Genomic DNA, 20,726 nt, shown 5'->3' with positions numbered 1-20,726 from the left:
AAGTCTACCATATTTGTCGCTAATAATGCGATCTCCTCTACGTTGGGAAAACCGTGCATACTGGCTGAGTGCTTTTCAGAACACACCATTTGATTATAAGCATCATCCTGAACTCCCTGAAGTTGTGGCTGCTGATCGTCTGAAATCTCCAGGTTTGCTGCTCTCTGACCTTTACGTCCACTGCCTGCCACAGTGTTAGAATGAAAGTTAACACAACTAGGAGGAGGATGAGTAGTCAACCTTTCAGCTCAACACTCAACAGCTTCTGGATTCAAGATTTGAGTTTGATTTAGTTGATATCCTCTGCATTGAGCTAGTCCTGTTCTGTAAATTTTATTTTGTTGGCCTTCATCTTGTTTTATTTTTCTCTTTGTCCCTTCATAATGCTTTCAGATGATTTTTATGCAGCAAATCGCATGTCATTTCGATGCACCCTTTGTTTCTTCCCAGTGTCCACTGTCACTGTAACTGTTGCATCAAGAAATCTCTTGTTTATTCTCCCCTTGCCTCCATCTTGTCACAGATCATCTTTTTTCATCCTGCGCTCTCCTGCTGATTTAATTATTCACATGTTTCTGTTTAGCTTCAATTCTGGTGAAAGATTGTCAACATGAAATGTTAACCCTGTTTCTCTCCACAGACGCTGCCTGACCTGCTGAGTTTTCTCCAGCTTTTTCTTTCATTCTTATTTCTTCTAATTTGTCTGAATGACCTCCAAGCTCAAGATTCTTCAATTTTTTTTGCAGCAGTGGCATAATCCTATACATTTGGGAAGGGACATTATTCAAGTATGTTTCTCTGTTTTTGGAGCACCGATCGCTGTGACAAAACTCATCATAAGTGCCGAATATTGTTGTCGATGTTAAGCTCACACCGGTGAACTTGATCTCCATATGAATCCCAGCTGGGATTTCTGGATTCTTTTCATCCGTGCTGTTTTATAAAGCAGTGAACAGCTCCACAAACTGCACTGAGCAACAGTGACCAATTTAACCTTTTAAAACACATTTCTGATTTTGGGCAAGGACCACATTTATTGCTTTTCCTTAATTGCCCTTGAGAAGGTGGATGCTGTCTTAACTTCCTGGATCATTTGATGTGGTCAGGCTCCTTGTACAGTGCTTTTTAATTCAGAAAGGTTGAATTTTAACAAAGTGATGATAAAGGACAGGCCGATGCATGTCCATGTAAACTTGATGTACGACTTGGAGGTGGGGTTAGTGGGATTTTGGGGTGTGTTCCTTTTTATGAAAGGTTTGGATATATGAATACCACCTAATGTATCCAGATATAGCCACAAAACAAAGTGTCCACTGTTTTTCTGAAGTGAATACAGTAGTCCTCCCTTACCTGTGGAGGATATGTTCCAAGACCTACCGTGGAATCCCAAAACCGCGTATAGTGGTGAACCTATTCATTTCAATGGGAAATTTAGCTTCGCGGCAGCCCCAGTTCCTAGTTCTGGCATGTTCCATGTAATATGTTCAGGCCGCAGTAAACCTCAGGTAACTGAAACCGCAGAAACTGGACCCGCAGATACAGCGGTCGCTCTGTACGTTATTGACACACGCTCAGCAAATTTCACAAGTGAATGTCTTTCTCCCAGAGTTAACTTATATCCAGTGACCTTTGTGAGAGACATAGAGCCAACTATTATCCTTCTCTATCTACTGAAAGATGACTATTGGATCTGAAAGAATTTTTTTACATTTTTTTTTCCCTGAAGATTTGTTTTGATAATGTGCATTGAATTAATTGAACTGAGGCTCCAGTAAAAGTGGAGCATTCCATGCTTGCTGGAGGGGAAGTTCCATTTGAAATTGCTGTTTTGGAGAGATATGATTTTGTTATTATCCCATGAGATTATCTCCTTGAGTTGTGCACCAGCTGCAGCCATTCTTGTAAAGTTGAATGCTTAGGATGAGAACATTGCCAGGAGGTCACTACAAAACAGACTGGTCCGGTTCCCAGAATCTCATTGGAGGCATGTTGCTGTCTCAGGATGTGTTTCAGAATTAGTTCCTTGCAGGCTGAAAAGTCCCCTTATCAATTCCATAGAAGGGCATCAACTCTGAATTTAAAACTCAATCTGGCGAACTAATTTTGGATGAAGAGTTTTGATCCAAAGGTTATAGATTGCTCCAGAAGAATTAATTCCATCTGAAGCTGAAAGAACTTAATAAGTTGTACTTGAAAGCGGGATAGAAAATGAATTCTTGATTGAATTTTTGAATTGAGAAATGGACCCATGGTGAACTCATCCTCGTCACAGATTTGTGCAAATTTGCAGAACAAGCTCTCAGATTTTCAGCTGTGGGGCACCTGTCAAAAATTCAATCTTGGTATGTGTTTCAGAATAGCTGTAGTATCTCTGGGACATTGGTTAGTGTATGTCACTTCCACTTATTGACAGATCAGTGACTCTTGTGTCTACTTGGTTAATGAAATAGACATCTGTCACAGGTTCTCATTGGATCACCAACAAAAGGCACAGTCTTCCAAAGGGTTTGCAAAGGAGTGTGGTCAGAGTTTTTGGTTGGAACTAAACTGGTGTCATATATCATTGCAGTAACACAAATTCTGATTAAATATTTGTGATGTTTCCACTGAACTGACATTTAGTTTCATGAGTCATTGGCATCGTATTTGAAAAGTCAAACTGTTACAGAACAATTGGAATTATCTGAAATAATCTCTTCCTGAAGTATGATGGATCAGCATTGAAATGGTGGGGCGAAATCATTGAATCCCTACAATGTGGCCCAACAAGTCCACATCGATCCTCCGAAGAGTAACCCATCCAGAACAATTCCCCTGTCCTCCATTTACCTCTTAGTAACATACCTAACCTGCACGTCGCTGATCACTATGGGCAATTTAGTGTGGCCAATTCACCGAACCTGCACATCTTTGGATAGTGGAAGAAACCAGTGCACCGAGAGGAAACCCACACAGACAGTCGCACGAGGCTGGAATAGAACCCAGGTCCCTGGCACTGCTCACCACTGAGCTACCGTGCCGCCCTAAATGACGGTATCTGACCAAGAATTATGATTCCTTGACCATCTTCACCTTGAGCAGTGAACGTATGGCTCACGGACTTGCCCAAAGCCAGTCTTTTCAGAATGGGCTGGGAGTTGTTCAGATGGACAAGCCCATAAGTTTCCTTTGTGCAGCTGGGCCATTTTCGAGGAACTTGAGATGCTGTACATGCAGCAACAGTTGGGCAGATATTGGAGTTGTGCCTGCCACACTAACAAACATGTGAGTCAAAGACCGTGTTGAGCTATGCAGGTCATTGAGTATCTGGTGTGTCCACCTAGTTGAATTGTCTTTCGATAGTATGCTGTGTCAACAGCTATTTCAGCATAAGGTGACAGTTGGTTTGTAACCTGACAGCACAGCTTTTGTGTGCAAGTTGAGATCTGAATGTAATTTTCTTTTTTTTTCCCTTTTTAAAATACAGCAGCCAAAAGTTTATTAAACAAGAAGGTCGATGGAGTTAAGGTAGGTTTCCAGCTTAACTTTCCTTTTCTTCACAGTCAGTTAATCCTTATTTATTTTTATTTTTATCTTTTTACTTTGCATTTCTGGCTTCTGTTAGTGCCTGCTATCACAGTTGAACAATACAAAAGAGATCTTTTTAAGTACAAAAGGAAAGAATAGTATATCATGTTCGGAACTACGAAGTGCCCTTTAAAGTGGTAGGACAGCGACAAAATGGGTGGCCGCAATGAATCAGCATTTACATATGTCTTTGGGTGAGGCACTTCGCTGCATTTAACCCAAGAGCAATTGTACGAGGAAGTGCCAATCCACTGGTTTGCCCTGTCACAGCCTTTGGTATTTATTTGGCAGAGAGGACACAATAGATTTTTTTTAAAGTATTGCTCCCCACCTCAGTTTCTCCAACCTGCTGCTCCCTCCACGCCTGCTGCAGCCACACAACAATGCCATGCACTCAGCACTGACATGATGCACACAGATTCATATCCAACATATTTCAGCAGGGACCAACTGTATGCTGTTACGCTTAGCACAACACAGACGACTTGCCCACATGTTTCCAAGATATGTGGTGGGAGTTCAAAACACTTAAGTGTAATTTGAGATTCATGGTAAAGAGTTTATTTCCACAGTTTGGGATGGTGGCTGGGGGGGTGGCTGGGTAGGTGGGAGGGAGGGTTAGCACTGTGGATTTCTGATTTCTTCAAAGAATGATGTGAACTATCATAAAGGCAGAAGTAGCCTGGTCTTCAGGCGGAGTGCATAGGCAGTGAGTAATTCTCCATTTTGTTTCATCATTTCATGTACATCTTCTTCTATAGTCTTCATTCAGCCATGCGGGCTGCTTGGGGTTTAGGTGCACTGTTAGTGGCAGTCACTAGGCCTTTACTATAGAAGAGGGGGTTAACAAGGTGGGATAAACCTTCCTGATATTTTTCCCTTCCCTGATATCTTAAAGTACCCAGTTGAAATGTGAAGAATATTCAGGAGTTATTTGAGTGCTGACAACAGAAAAAATGCAAATTTCAAAACCGAGTCCTTGCTGTGAAGCTAAGTGCTCACTTTGTGCCAACTCAAGCATCTGCCCAGACTAGCACATGGCCCTAGTAATCATGTTGTTCAGCTGGCAAAGCTTAGTTGACTCATCTATCTCTCTCATTGCCAACTGGGCAATTCCAGCGATATTAAAAATTCCATCTCCTGTCGAGAATGAGAAGTTTTGAGTCCTGCCTGAAAGAAACATTGCTGTCAGAAAAGTGTTTCAGCTTTAGTTGTATGATATTGAAGTGGCTGTTACTTGAAAGGGACCTCTTCCTGTCACATTCAAGCACCATCAGTAATTTTTGATTTTAGTACATTCTGCTAGTTGGAGGCATTCTTTGGCACCACCCACTCATGACTGGTACTGTCTGAAGCTTGTCTTGGGATAAATCAGAGATGATGGTTGAGTGTAAAAACCATCATATCTGTTATTTCCCCTTCCTATCTGTTAAATGCCAGATATCAATTGATTTAACTGTTGTTGCCAATGCACCTCCTATATTTGCTTGGTAAATATAAGGCACGGATAATTAAGTTGAATGGCCTACTCACAAATGTGCTTGGTTCACAATGAGTATTTGTTTCGAACAGAGGTGAGGCATGGGGGAGAATTGTTCCCTCAAGGATTAACAAGTTTCTGATTTTATGAGAAATGTTGAGCAATGTGCAATTTTTGTTTATCTTGGACAATGGCTATTTTTGTTCAAGATGAACTGAACAGGAAATTAGCATGTTAGAAAGAGATTCTTCACTATTTCATTCAGGTTGCTACCAAGACACTCCTCCACAGAATGATGGAACAGATTTGGCATTGAACAGATTTGAGTTATGCTGCTGCAGAGATACATCCCACAGAGACCAGTTGCCTCTAACTCTAAAGGGGGAAAGATATTGAACCAAGTTCACTGTCAACCACCTTCTATTCAAAGTGTGAGAGTGATTAGCAATAGGCAGGGCTTGAGTTAGCCTGTGATATTGTGGCATGGCAGGATCTGTTTAGAAAGGAAAGGTAGCAAGATTCTCTGAGGTGAAGTGACACAACATTGAGGCATAACTGCAGTAGTTGACAGCTGGCTTCAGTTATGTATAAGAATGCTCGCCTGCCCTTTCTTCATTAATTGAGTTCAGAGAAACTCAATAGTTAAGATTTATCTGGATTTTGTCAGCAACTGAAAGGGTTAATTTCTAGTCTTGTCATTAGGGTGAAAGCAAACCCACCATTCAGAGGAGGGACCAGTAACTTTCACTCATTCCAAAATATTAAAGTGTGCCCTTACGACGTCAAAAGTAATTGAACCTCATGTAAACGCAGCTAGTGCAGGTTCTTATTGCTTGTCAAAAAAGATTGATTTCTTTCGTCATTGTTTACTCTCTTGAGAACACTTTGTAGCAGCATATTATCATCATTTCTCTGATCCTGAATAAAGTGACAAAAATTACCAACTTCATGGGTGGGTTTTATCATTGTGTGTGTGACCTTTGTTTTGAAATTAGAACGTAATTTAGAAGTGAGCATTTTACGATACAAAGGAAGCCAGAAAAAGTTGGTCCATTTTTTTTCTCGCAACTTTTCCAGTTGAGTAGGTCTTTTGCAAAGAATGGTCAGGACAGAGAAACCAGTTTGCAGAAATCATGTGGAGTACAGCGATGTGCTAAGTATATTTTCAAAAACAAGTTTAGTTTATTGTTGAGGAAGTCAGATTTGGGCTGTTCATATTTGTTCCAAAGGGTTGATCGATGTGTGGTGACCTAAGATTAGACCACCATCAGTCATTTCTTTCTAACGACAGAGCAGCTCATGATTCGTTAGGATTGTGATGACTTTACCTTTATCTTCAAATGTCACTTGTGAATAAATATCTGGTTCTGCACGCTCTGAAGAGAATTATCAGGCAATAGTTTAGAAGAGCAAGGGTCAAGGTTCATTGTCAGCAGATTGTTGAGTCTGGCTGAGCAATCGCAAGATAGACATGCGAGTGATTTTTGCCTGCAAGTTATGCAGCGCTGAGAGCATAAACGCATAACTGGTTGTTTTTCATTGGACCAGTCACTTAACAAGCTCAGTCACCTTTCTTTCCACTACATGTTCACTTTCCTTTTTCCACCATCTTCAGCAAAGTTCAGTGGTGACACAAAGTGGAAAGGTGCAATCTAAAACTTTGGTGACTGACTGAAAGGGTGCTTTCGATTTGTTGGTGATGGCTTCACATTTCATGAGGCAGTCAGTAGGCATTAAACAGGAATGCAAGATGAGTCCAAAGCCCTTAGCCATGTCAGGAAGAAAGGATTGTGTTCTTATGTGATTCTTCCCATTTTTGTTGAGGCGAAAAGTTATCATCTGGTTCCAAACTCTGTGGAGCAAAATTAATTCAGTCAGTGAAGTTAATGAAAACTATGGCCTGAAAATGAAATTCTGTGCAGGAAGAATTTTGCTCCTTTGTATTTTAGTTGGTTGTTGCTCAAACATGAATAATACTGTCTACAGTCTTAATTGCTCTTGTTGGGACTGAGTTGTGTATTTCTGGAACATTTTGAAGTATACAAGATTTAGTCATGAATGCTGCTAAACTATTGAAAGATTGAATTGGCCTGTTCAGCTCGCTAGTTGCAATGCAAGCATAATTGTGCAGATCTTTTCTATAAAGCTCAAACTCAAAGCAAGCAAGAGAAGAATAATTAATAAGTAACCTCTTCCTCAAACATTGGCTTCATTTAGGTTAAACTTCAGTCATTTATGCTTCTATATATTAGAAATATTCAAAGATGTAAATATACAAAATGGCAAAATTTGGAAGCAGAGCCAGTTTATTGTATCCTGGTCACACAATGTTGATGTTGCTGGACAAGTAATCTTGAAAACTGGTGTAATAATTCAGAAGATGTGAATTTAAATCCCAACCAGCAGCTGGGAAATTTAAATTCAGTTCGTAAATAAATCTGGAATTAAAAATATGGTAATGCCAATAGTGATGGTGAAAGTATTAACTTTGTGGTTGACTTGTGTCATTCAGGGAAGGAACCCTGTTTTCTTCCCCAATCTGCTGTTGAAGTGACTTTATCCTTGCAGCCACATTGTTGACTTTCACCCACTTGGTGAAATAGCTCAGCATGTCATTTCAGTTCTCTGAAAGAAGGTGGCTCACTGCAGGTTAAAGAATATATGACAATGTATCAGGAGTGGCAGAACTGTATCAAGTCAAGGAACAATGGGTATTTCTACCAGATTTGGCCGCACTGGCTCCAGTGGAAAAAGCAGATGAGTTAAGGGAGGTTCACAGACTTACATATAGATACTTTCTTACTAACTTATCCAGAGATCACATATCTCACACCTCTGGAGCAGGTGGAACTTAGTTCTCCTGGCTTAGAGGTAAGGACATGACCACTGCCACAAGAGACCAGTACAGACATGTGTATAATCCTTGTGGATTTGCTTGTATATTAATTAAATTCTGCATCATCAATCCATTTACCTGGTCCAACAATAGCAGCTGGGCAATTTAAATTGACCTAGTTGAGTCAATCTGGAATAAAAAGCTTGTATCTCAGTGGTGGCTATGTGTAGACACAATTGTTGTCAATGCCTGCCTGATTTAAATGTGTCCTTTCTGGAAGGAACCTTGGATACAAATCTGGTTTGGCCCAGTAAGCCACTCTGTTGTATTCGATGTCGCAGCTGGCCACTATTTCTTGAAGGATATTTGGGATGGGCAATAAATGCTGGCTTTCCCTGCAATGACAACATTCCACAAGTGGATAAAACAAAAATTCCATTTTGACTTCACATTTGTAGTCATGAGGTTGGACTCCATTCTTTTGGGTATTCAGATAAGAAATATAGGCATACTAATTCCCACAGGGTCAAACGAAGTAGCTAAACTTGTAGTTTGAATTGTCTCCCTGAATAGTCAAGACATGCATTATAATGAGTACATTAAATGAGCCACCATTGTGGCATTCTGAGTAGATTCAAGAAATTTGTGTGACTGTTACATCAAAAATGATTGGCAGTCTGTGTCATGTTCTTTCTTACAAAAGAACATGTCTTCATGTCCACTAGGATTGAATCACATAATCCAGCTCCAAGTGTTCCCTGATTCCCATCTCATTCCGTGACACTTTGCTGCAACTACTGCTCTGTTACAATCGCAAAGGTTTGCATGGGATGCCTCGTTTGACTGCCTATTTGACAGTCTCCCAAATTATCAAGTGAAGAAATGAGGTGCCTCCTGTAACAGGTATTCTTTAGGCAGGTTGCAGTGCTGCTGTGTTCCATGGTCTGGGACTCAACCACCATGACACTTGCAATTTACCATCTCCTCTTCCATTCTAGAACAGCTGGTATACCAGTTTTAGATCAGAGTGGTGCTGGAAAAGCACAGCAGGTCAGGCAGCATCTGAGGAGCAGGAAAATCAATGTTTCGGGCAAAAGCCAAAATGAAGGGATTTTGCCCGAAACATCAATTTTCCTGCTTCTCGGATGCTGCCTGACCTGCTGTGCTTTTCCAGCACCACTCTGATCTAAACTCTGCTTTCCAGCATCTGCAGTCCTCACGTTTGTCCAGCTGGCATACCATCCATGCTCTGTTTTCATGGCAGGTTGAAGTCAAGAATCTGTAATGTAGGTTGATGTTCAAGGCTTAGATGTTTATTGTGTTTCATATCATTGATGCAATTCTTCCCAGCTGCAAAGTGGATTGAAAACAGTTTGATAAGTATTAGCTCCTTTTCCTCAGAATGGCCAGCATGATTAGCACTGCTTTCATTGAGGATTCGCCAAGTCTTTGTTCATTGGCAGACCAGTGTAGCTCTTTTTCTTTCTTTTTCCCAGAGCGTAGTGGTGTTGCAGAGAATGGGAGACAGGTAATTGTGGGACATCATTGGGAGCAAGTCAGTTGGATGGACTGGACAACCCTGATCGTGAATTCACAATGCAGCCACAGTACTACAAAGCAAGATAGTATTCAGCAATGGATGAGGCTAGGATCTGTGTTGTTGTCTGTCATCAGGCTTTAGTCCCCTGTCACATTTCAGCGAGTTTTCAATCACCTTTTGGCTGGTATTGATCGGTGAGAGTGACAGCACTGCAGCCCATTTAAGTTTCAAATGACGATTCAGTTTGATGAGTTAGACCATCATATTAAGACTCAGAATGGATATTTGGCAAAAAGTGAATTGTTATCCCAGTGTTTTATACTTCCTTGAGTATTTGGATCTAAAGTGGAGAAAAAGAAAATCACAAACTATTTACTGGTGTAACATAGTTTTTGGACTGTTTATAATCAGAGTCATCATGCATGTGGGATAGGTTGCAGGAAACAGCACAGATTGCAGTTGCAGCCTCCACTACAAGGGAAATTGCCATGACTTAAAAGTAGAAATGCAGAATTTTTCTCCCAAAATCCTAGTCAAGATTGTTTTGGAGAGAGGGTAGGAGGTGATTGAAAAATACTGTCATTGTGCTGTCCTCTTTTAAAAGAACTGACTTGAGGTATGGTTCCACAAGCAATCAAGCCCATCCAAGTTCCCTTTTTTTATCTGTTTATTTTAAAACTCTCCCCACTCTCTTGGCCATCAGTGGGCGTGATCAGGAGTATTAACCCTGTCTGATGAGACCATTTTAAAATCCAAGCTGTGAATAGCCAACTTGCACAGGGCTAGCAGATAGAATCTGGGAATTTCCGATATGAGTGACTCAGTATTATTATGCAAGCTGTTCATTGTAAGCTGTGCTTCACAAGCTCTAGTACAGATCAAGTTAAAAGGACATGTTTGCCAGAATCCTCCACTACCTTCTGTCATTCTCACACTGTTGGAGACACAATTTCCCAGGTTAGAATTGGAGAGGGCTCTGCATGATGTAATATTTTATCAGATTTATGCACGACTGTGTCCAACTTCCCAGTGTCAAGAGTTGAAACTCTTATTCACAGATTGTTGCTGCAACAAAGCATCATACTTTTCTAACTAGCTGCATGTTTCAGGTTTCCACTGTCAAGTACTAATTGTGCAATAATTTTTGACCCAATCAATTTCTCATGTTTGTTTGGCAAATACATCACACAGCATCTACAGTGTACTTATTGGGCCTGCCACTTCTATCTGATGCCTTCTATTCAGTGTTAAACTGTATCGTGGTCATTATCATTGGATATCAGTAAACAAAATTGACCTGGCATTGCTTTTGGTTATTTTCCTAAGCTTTCTCTAACATGTGCCAGATTCAGTGTTGAATGATAAACAATACTGTTACACTGTGTCACTTCATTGTGAACAGAGTGCAGTAACAGCACTGTGAAGGGGATTGTGTTCTCTCTGTTGTCTGGAAACAATCTTTTGATTGATGTTTGCCTCTTCTTTCTCACAAAAACAGGAATGGTTTAAATCGTTTGTACATGTTATTGAGTATTTTCCAAAATATCTGCTTCTAGGGATTAATCCACTTGGTATTTTGTATTTCTTTCGCCTTTTATCCCTTTGTCACTTGAATATGATTTGGTTTTATTTCTCCGTTTGATTTTATTTTTATCTGTGCACCTTTATTTAAATATTTTCTCCTTTACCATCAATTGATAAACGTCTTCACAATTGAAAACTGAATTAATTAATTTATTGCTTGCTTCTGTGTCAGCAATTGTAACCTGACAGTGAATTTGGCCAGCAACTCTGAAAAGGTGCTGCAGGATTGACACACACATGGCTTTGCACCCTTGATTGTCAGTTCTGCAGTGCAAAGCTTGGAGCAGAGGCAACAGAGGGGAAGTCACTTCATGGTACTCTCATTGCTGTGCTGCACTGCTTCTCCTCTTGGCCCAGGGACAGAGTTAAAGGTGGTACATTGTTCCAAAAAAAATTGGAGAAGAGTGCAAGTGTAAGAGCCAAAGGGGAAGATGTCCAAACAAGTGTGGATTAATCCCTAGATTTAAAGGTTTGCAAATGAAGTAATGACACTAATGCTTCGGTGACTGGTTTCAGAGAAGTGTAACGTTAACACAAAATACAGCAACAATCCCATATGGAAGCACAGAAAGAGTCATAAAGGTACACACTGCAACATTGAGGTCTATCCTTACATTCTGCATGAATTATCCTTTACATAAAACCCCTTATTTGAACAAGTCCTTTGGTCATTCATTTTGTCACACTGATTATTTGTTTTTTCTCCTGGCGGTACGTATGGGGAATAAAGAAAGCTGTTCAGGGCATGGTATTGTTCACCTGTGTGGTAGTGTTTTTTTACATTCTACCGACAGTCTTGGTTTCTCTCTTGCTTCCTTCTGACAGCACTCTTCCCTTTATTGTCCCCTTCCTTTTATATTATAATTTGCTGTTAGTCTACTGAGCTAAGCTTTGCTATCCCATCAGTTGGTCTGCTGGAGGGATGATGGGAAAACCTAGTGAACATTGATTCTAAACCTGTCTAATTGTGTACTGAGAGATTGAAGGCAGCCAGCAAGAATTAACAGCACTACAGAGAAGGAGCCTTTCTGAATAATCAGTTTGCTCTAATCAAGCAAACCATGGCATTCTAGCTACGTGTTAGAAAACCTGGCAGATATTGCTGGTGAAATATAGCTTTGTTTTCACTGAGGTTTGTGAGAAGGTGATGGTGACAGCAAACAATAAAAGCAGTTAAATTTAGAAGGTGGGTGCTTTCTTTCCCCCAAGTTTCTTGTACAAATGTGCGAGATAAATTACAGAGAGGATTTTTAGAACAGTCAAGGGTGCAACAGTTGCTACTAACAGTGTTCTTGAGAAAGCAACATGTTTACTCGTGTATAAAGTTATTCATTACTTAAACATTAAATCATTTTGTGTAAAGTTGTATTCCTTCTCAATCCTCTTCCACCTTCCCAGGCTCCTGCATTTCCACCTTCAGAAAGTGAGGGAGGAGGGTCTTCGGTGTGGAGAGACTGGAGCAGCTGAAACTGTTCTCGTTTGACAGAGAAGATTCAGGGAAGGTTTAAGAGATCCACATAAAATTGAGAGGTTTTCAAAGAATAAATTCGGAGGAATTATTTGCACTGACCGATGCGGTCAATGAACAATGGGCATAGATTTAGGATAACTAACAAAATAAACAATGGAAATTGGGATTATTTTCCTTCAATGCAGCACATTTTGACAGTCTAAAATACACTGCCTGAAAGGGTTATGCAAACAGATTTCATAGTAACTTTCAAAAGAAAAATAGATATATAGTTGAAATTGAATTAATAATAATTTTGGAGATAGAGCAAGGGGTTAATCTTTGCAAGAACCAGCCAAGATATATTGAGTTGAATGGCCAAATAAGATTCCATGATTTTCAGTTTTATTGGCTGTGGCTCTGTGAAATACTATGAGATCATCATTGTGCTTTACCTCGAGGACTGGTCACATTCAAGCCAACACTTGTCATGATTTCCATGATTGATCTTCATGCCACTCCTCATAGCTGGAATTCAGTGCTCATCCTGGCACATTGAATTCCACCAAAGCACTGTGTACTTCACTACTCGGAGTATCAGTGTCAATCATAAATGGTCACATTCTTGCTTTTTACACACTGTTGGGATCCAAAACCTGAAATTACAGGAAATCCTGATGGTCATGTTTTTGTTCTGCTTTTGTCTTACATAGTGTGGAAAAGGCAAATAATGATAAAAAGAATTATATAGCTGTTTATGACCCTGTCAGACCTCCAAAAGTGTTGTCCATTGAGTTTTAAACTTTGTCCACTTCCTAATATTATTTTTTTCAAACATTTCTCAACTAGTTTACTGAAAGACAAATGCTCTTGACAGTACGTGCTCATTGAGCTGACAAACTCAAGTACACACTGAACTTGTTGAGTCAACTCCTCAGTTGAAAATTCACAACACGTTCATTGCATTCCAATCAACTGTTGATGGTTCTGAGGCACCTTGTGCACAAACCAAACACTGGATTTTCCAATAATTCAAATTCCAAGTAAATAAGAAAGCAAGGTAGGAATTTGCTAAAGTTCTTAATCTGTCAATAGTTTAAGAGTTGGCTTCAAAGACTTTGAACTTCAGATGAAATGCAAAGAAATTTAAGCAGATACCTTGGCATTGGTATCGATGGATGACGGCACCATCACTACCTGTGGGACAAAATGCAGATGTTTAGAAGTCTGGAGTCACATGAATACTTGCCCTGCTGGAAGATATGTCAATAGGGAGGGACAAAGACATGTTGAAATTTGAACAGAAGCATGAAAAGTTTAACTTGGAAGCATTGGAGGAGTGAGAGCCTATCTAATGCAGTTAAGGCAGCAAAGTCATATGAGTAGAACTTAGTGCAGGATGGAATACAAGAAGCAGAGCTTTAGATTAGGTGAAATGGATGAAACACAGACAGTTGAAGTGAAGTTGGTGGTGGAGGTGACAGAAGTATGGGTGTGGAGATCAAGAGCACACAGGCTGAAGTAGATCATGATGCAGCATTGGAAGGAAGCAGTCCCTATAATGCACAGGTGAGGTAACATCAGAAAATCACTTCAGAGTTGTAAAAGTGAACAAGATTGCAAGCAATCTGAGACAGTGGCTGGCGAAGTGAATGGAACTGTAAGTGAGGGGATCGGGTCTCTGGCAGCTGCTAAAAAGCATTATGTTTGAAAAACTTGTGTCTCATGTACTATTGAAGTTTGGAGAAGCAGAGTAGAATGGGATACTGTCAGCAAAAACAGTTGAAACTCAGCACTGATCTTCAGAAGATATGACAAAGGGGAATGAGGATCAATAATAGATCAGTTTGGTGCTATAAATATCTCAAATAAAGCACACAGGGACATATGAGGAGCAAACTCTGTTGACATCCAGATAGAGTCTAAATGTCACGCTCTGTGGAAAATTTTTGAAAATGATGTAAATTTCTTGGAGGCACAATACAAAGTGGCTGCATTGTGAAGTTATTCAACAGCACTTTTAGGATTATTTAAGAGCAGTTTAGTTAATATTGATCGCAATACAGAGATGAGTGAAGTACAGGCAAATGGATTTGTTAATCCAATGGAATGATAAGTCTCCAACTTTGAAAATATTGAGTTGAGATGACTTGTCACACAGAAAGACTCCCTTGTTAGCTAACCCAGGTTTTGAACAAATGTTGAGTGGTAATGAACAACACAGTCATTGCTCCCATTTCATTTTCTCTGCTGTTGAGATTCTTTGCTTAGTCAGGCAGAGGCTAAACACTGAGTTTGAGATTGGCAGAGTAATATTCACAAGCCAAGCCACTCTGGGTTTCTCACATGCATTTGCTCATGTCATGAAGAGCTTTCTTCAGGGAAGGAAATTCACTGACACAGTCAGTTGGGCTATGTCACAGTGAGGGAAGATAGAGAATAAAGAGGAGGAGTGCGTGGAGTATTTCTTTCCCAAATGTGCATCAACAAATTATAGTCCACATGAACAAGAATTTTTTAATGTATATTTGCCATGATCACAACAGGGTAGAAGGGGGAAAGAAGCTGCAGCAATGATGGTCACATTAGCTTAAGATTTTATAAGTTCATATCATCAGTTACTCAAAGTTCGGAATTTTACTTGATAAAGTTTATGCACAAGATCAGAATCACAGCTGGAATGTATTGTGACAGTGATTTTTCTTTCCAAGTTAATGGACCAAAAAGAGGGATGAGGAACTTGAGTTTTGTGGATGGATTGGAGAGGTTAGAACTGTTCACGATAGAGGAAGGGATGTACAGAGGTATTCAACATCCAGAGGTCTTGGGAGAAAGTACGGTCATTGTTAGAAAGATTTGGAATAAGATTTCCAGTAATGGACAAACGAAATGCTAAATGAGAGAGAACCTTTGATGGTTAGAACTATGGTGAAGTTATGCAGTGAGTGTTTGCGGTCCAGTTGAGGCATTCAGAAGGGAGTTATAATATGAACAAGAGAGAAAGCATGTGCAGCGTTGTGGATAAAATTGTGTGGGGGTGCTGGCACAAAGTGAATTGGTCCTTCAAAGGACCAAGCGGAGGCATGACATACCAAATGTCATCCTCCTGTCATAAATCTCTGTAAAATAGTCATACTCAGAGAGACTGTGCCTCATGGAATTGTCACATCTCCACACCTAAATTTAAACAGTAGTGAATTAAATTTGTGTGAAATAATGACAAACATTTTTGGATTTGGAAAAATAATGAGATTGTTCATTAAATTATGCATTACAAGAACCATGAACTTAAGTGTTTGGAAGAGATTTTAAAATTCAATTTTATATCAGATAAATATTAATTTCCATTATCCATTTCAAAAAACAGGCAGAACTCTTCAAAACTGTTAAAACCTTTATACGGAGTATTGCTGACTGATTGAACAGATTCACTTTGCTCACAGGCAGCACTCTCCTTAAAAGGCAGGCTTTTGACCACAGTTTCCCATCATCCCTTCAAGAAATGTCACATTTAAAGGTATACTTAGCGTGATTTGTTGTAACAAGCACAATTAAGAGTATTGATTGTCCACAGGAAATTCAACAATCTTTCTATATGCCCTTGGGGATAGTATTTCAGAGCTGTTAGCAGTCATTACTAATCAGGGCCAACATTTTATGGCAGAGTTATTCATTCAGGCATCCTGAAGTGCAAGGATAACAAAGTCAGTCTTTGGTCTAGAATCCTCAAATCATTGCAGATCCTTTGAGCTACATGCCAAGAAATGCCTTTGAAATCCTTACTGTCCCGCTTAATTTTGTCCAAACTCAGGACTTGTTTGGGCAAGTGAAACAGCTTTTGTTGGTGCAACATAGATTTTAGTAATGTCCAAACATGAGTTAGACACCTGTCAGAATAATTAGATTGCCTCTTTGTGTTGATTTGTGAAGTGAGGAAAGTGACAGTTGTTTCCAGGAACTGCAACAAATAGCAGAATAGGGTCAAGAGATATCCTTCCTAAGAGACGCATTTTTTGGATGAAGTGCAAAAGGAAATTAATCCTTCTCTGAACTACTTAAACAAGCTACAAGCATCGACATTACATTGACTAACTTAACCAAAGGTATATCTCCTTCCGACAAGCAGTTGTTGAGGGTAATTGATCCAATTTCCCACTTGAAAGTTCTGATTGTAATATGTAGGCTTTTTAGCAGATTCGTCTACTGCACACCCATCCACTTCAAGGCTCTTGTAGTCTGTCCTGGTCACAATTGGGTACACACAGCAACTGCTATCCTTGGAGAAACTTTAACAGTAAAACAAGATGCTTGTCACCTGGGCATGATTTGACACTGAGCCATTTGAAGAGCTAAGGGAGCAGATGACTAAAAGCTGAGTATAAGGGAGGACAGTCCTGAACTTCTGGGCTTGGTGGCTGACAAAATCATCCCAGCCGTGGAACACTTAAAATCCTGATTGCTTGAGTGGCTGAAGTAGACAGCTGCAGAATTCTTCTGCCAGGAAATGTAAGACTGAGGAGTTAGTTACAGAAATCAGGAAAGGCAAGGCTGTGGAATGTGGAATGAGAATTTTAAACTTCAGAATTGCAGGTCATCAAGCACAGAGGTGATGGCTGGATAGGAATTAGAACAGTACAGCACAGTACAGGCCCTTCGGCCCTTGACATTGTGCCAACTTTTTAGCCTACTAACCTACATACCCTTCAATTTACTATCATCCATGTGCCTGTCCAAGAGTCGCTTAAATGTTCCTAATGACTCTACTACCTCCACTAACAGTGCATTCCATGCATCCACCACACTCTAGGTAAATAACCTACCTCTGACATCTCTAAACTTTTCTCTAATCATCTGAAAATTATGGCCCCTCATGATAGGCATTTCTGTCCTGGGAAAACGTCTCTGACTATTTACTCTATCTATGCTTCTCATTATCTTGTACACTTTAATCAAGTTGCCTCTCATCCTCTTCACTCCAATGAGGAAAACCTTAGCTCCCTCAACCTTTCTACATAAGACCTGCTGTCCAAACTGTGATAGATCTCCTCTGCACCCTCTCGAAAGCTTCTAAATTCTTCTTATAATAAGGTGACCAGAACTAAACACAATATTCCAAGTATGGTCTAACCAGGGATTTATGGAGCTGCAGCATAACCTCACAGCTCTTAACACAATCCCCCTGCTTATGAAAGCCAACACACCATGCGCCTTTTTAACAACCCTATCAAAGTGGGTGGCAACTTCGAGGAATGTATGGATGTGGACCCCAAGATAACTCTGTTCCTTCATGCTGCCAAGAATCTTGCCTTTAACCCTGTATTCTGGATTCAAACTTGACCTTCCAAAATGAATCACTTCACACTTTTCCAGGTTGAACTCCATCTGCCACTTACCAACCCAGTTCTGCATCCTGTCAATGTCTTGCTGCAATCTACAACAGCCCTCCACACTATCCACAGCTCCACCAACCTTCTTGTCATCAGCAAATTTACTGACCCACCCTGCACTTGCTCATCGAAGTCGTTTATAAAAATCACAGAGGTCCCAGAACAGATCCCTGCAGAACACCACTGGTCACCGAAGTCCAGGGCGAATATATTTCATCTGCTACCGCCCTCTATCTTCTTTGGGCCAGCCAAATTTCCCTGTATCCTATGCCTCTTTACTTTCTGAGTGAGCCTGTCATGGAGGATCTTACCAAATGCCTTGCTAAAATCAAGACATACCACATCCACTGCTCCACCTTCATCAATGTGTTTTGTCACATCCTCAAAGAATTCAGTTGGGTTTGTGAGGCATGACCTGCTCCTCACAAAACCATGCTGACTATCTCTAATCAAACTATGCTTTTCCAAGTAATCATAAATTCCATCTCAGAATCCTCTCCAATACTTTACGCACCATAGATGTAAGACTGACTGGTCTGTGATTCCCAGGATTATCCCAATTCCTTTTCTTGAGCAAGGGAAAGACATTTGCCACCCTCCAATCAGCTGGCACAACTCCAGTGGACAGTGAGGGCACAAAGATCACCAAAGGCGCAACAATCTCTTCCCTCGCTTCTTGTAGTAATTCATGGGAGCTAAGACACTGACAGCAGTTTGACTTGAATTCCAGTTTATTGAAAGTAGAACATGGGAGACCAGACGCACACACGCACACACACACACACACACACACACACACAGTCAAGTCTCAAGGTAACAGTGATAGAAATGTTACCTTTCAGAGTAGGAGTGGAGTCCTGCAATGTCACAGAGGTGGTAATACTTGGTATCAGAAGATCAGTCGATGGTGAAATGTGGAAAGACTCTTGTCAGTCTAGGTCAGCCTCAGATGATGTCCAGGGATTGCAATGAATTCTGAGCTTGGGATGAGCATTTATGGTAGTCAACAACATTAGTTTTGGCCTTTGCAATATATAATTTGAGCAACTTCTGCTCTATTTGTGCTGACTGTTGCATAAGCATCGTAAGCAGTGGAAGAGCAAGAAGCAAGGTGGTGAGTTGTTGCTGGGCAGCTCTGAAGGTGCATTTTTGGATGGAAGTACTCATAGACGACATGGGGTATCATGCCATGTGATGGAAAGTATGGGAAGAGAAATTATTGTCAGGGTTTCTGTGGTTAAGACTGAATAGAAAGCCAAGAAAATGTGAGTGCAGTTCTGCTCTGAACCATATGGAGAGTTGCTGGAGGGTGTTAGTGTTGTCAGCTGTCTGGAGATAGCAGACAGGTTGAGAAGGCTGAGGAGTATGCGGTTTACTATAGTCAGTTGTTACAAATCAGTAAAATGCGAACCCAAATTCAAGATCAACTAAAGCTTCATTTTCTACGTAACATAGTCCTCCTTCACTTGTTTTGCATCATTCCCACACTGAGGATATAGCAACACTTTGAGATTTAAAATACACTTGAGTAACCTGAATTAGATGTCTTCTCCCTTCCTTCATATGCCTCACACAGTACAGAAACTTTCTCTCAAAAGCTCAGCTGAAGTTTGGATAAGCTTGTGAAAGCATTGCTTTCTCCACAGACAATCCTGTTCTGTTGTCATTTTTGTAAGTTTCCCATTTTGACAGAATTGCTGATGTGCCACAATATCCAAGGAAAAGTAAAGGAGATTTCCCTTTTTTTGGCTAAATTTCACCTTTCCCAATACCTTTGAGTACGTTCTGCCCTGCCCTTTTCAGGCTTCCTCCTAACCATGCAATTGTGAACCAAATTGTGGGGAATCACCATTCTTTTCTTTGTGACAAGTTCATTTCAAAAACAGTTTTATTTTGTGAAAACTTGCTCTGCCATTTTCTTTTTTCTTCCTCAGTTTGAATATGGCTTCACAACATGCCACCTGCACATGAGGGTCAGTCGGGTAGGGGAACCAGTCCTCAGCAACTGCCATTGAAGTGTGCACAAGTGTCCCAGGTACCAAATCTGAGATTGGGAATTTAGTGTGGAGTATTGAAGCCGCTATCAAATTCCTTCTTAAGACATTGTCTGTTGGTACCTCAGAATTCCATCCTGAAGCAGATGTGGGCTCTTCCCTCTCTCAAAGGGAACAGTGTCTACTCAGGTTATCTTTCGGTAATTGAATCTTGCATTAGTTTGTCTCAAAAGATTCCCTTTTCAGTTGAGCACATTTAATGAACATAACTGTTCACTGACTAAGATTATACTTGGAAGCTGCAATACTGAGTTTGGAGACTGACTGACTGGAGGGGCATTGGAAGAGGTGAACACAAATGGAAAGCTCAACTGGCCAAGAAATCCCAGAGAACATGGGCCACTGAATTATGCTCCTTCTCGGCTCACTGTCTTCCTCTAAAGCAAATGCAGCATGGACTGCTGTGCCAAATTTACACAAGTCACACCCTAAGTCACATCATCCGATCTTAACAAGTACCCATCTCAGCAAAGTTGTCATCGTGAGAAATAGAAAGCAGCTACAAACTAGTTCAGTGTGACCACAGTTTCAGAATCATTACAACCTAATCATCATTGGGTGTGATCACATTAGAAATCAACTGGGTTGCTTTGAAATGAACTCAGGACAACATGCTTTCTTCCCATTGAGAACAGGTAGGGACTGCCAAACTCTGGTCAAATCAGTGATGGATCAATTTTTGGGCTGTTTCTAAATTGGAAACTCTGTAGGCTCTTTTGGGAAGGTAGAAATTTGAACTGTAGCCAGTACAACTTAATCACACCTTATACATTGCCAATCAAACATAGAACAGCCAATGATAAGTCATTTGCTGGGAACCTTGACTCC

At 40.4% G+C, this 20,726-nt stretch overlaps 1 protein-coding gene across 50 annotated transcripts in view; it reads left to right on the top strand.

The window, feature by feature from the left end:
- Window positions 1-20,726, top strand: part of LOC132836823 (calcium/calmodulin-dependent protein kinase type II subunit beta) — a 262,349-nt gene that overhangs the window by 173,376 nt on the left and 68,247 nt on the right. For 28 of the 50 annotated variants that reach the window (XM_060856344.1, XM_060856319.1, XM_060856341.1 and 25 more), the window contains one exon: window positions 3,467-3,507. In XM_060856344.1, the coding sequence (XP_060712327.1) occupies window positions 3,467-3,507 (41 nt within the window). The remainder of the gene's footprint in view (window positions 1-3,466; window positions 3,508-20,726) is intronic. The other 22 variants (XM_060856338.1, XM_060856313.1, XM_060856332.1 and 19 more) reach the window with 1 other exon arrangement.

The sequence above is a fragment of the Hemiscyllium ocellatum genome, chromosome 48 (genome assembly GCF_020745735.1).
Source record: "Hemiscyllium ocellatum isolate sHemOce1 chromosome 48, sHemOce1.pat.X.cur, whole genome shotgun sequence".
NCBI lineage: Eukaryota > Metazoa > Chordata > Chondrichthyes > Orectolobiformes > Hemiscylliidae > Hemiscyllium > Hemiscyllium ocellatum.
This window is presented reverse-complemented; position numbering and strand designations above follow the sequence as displayed.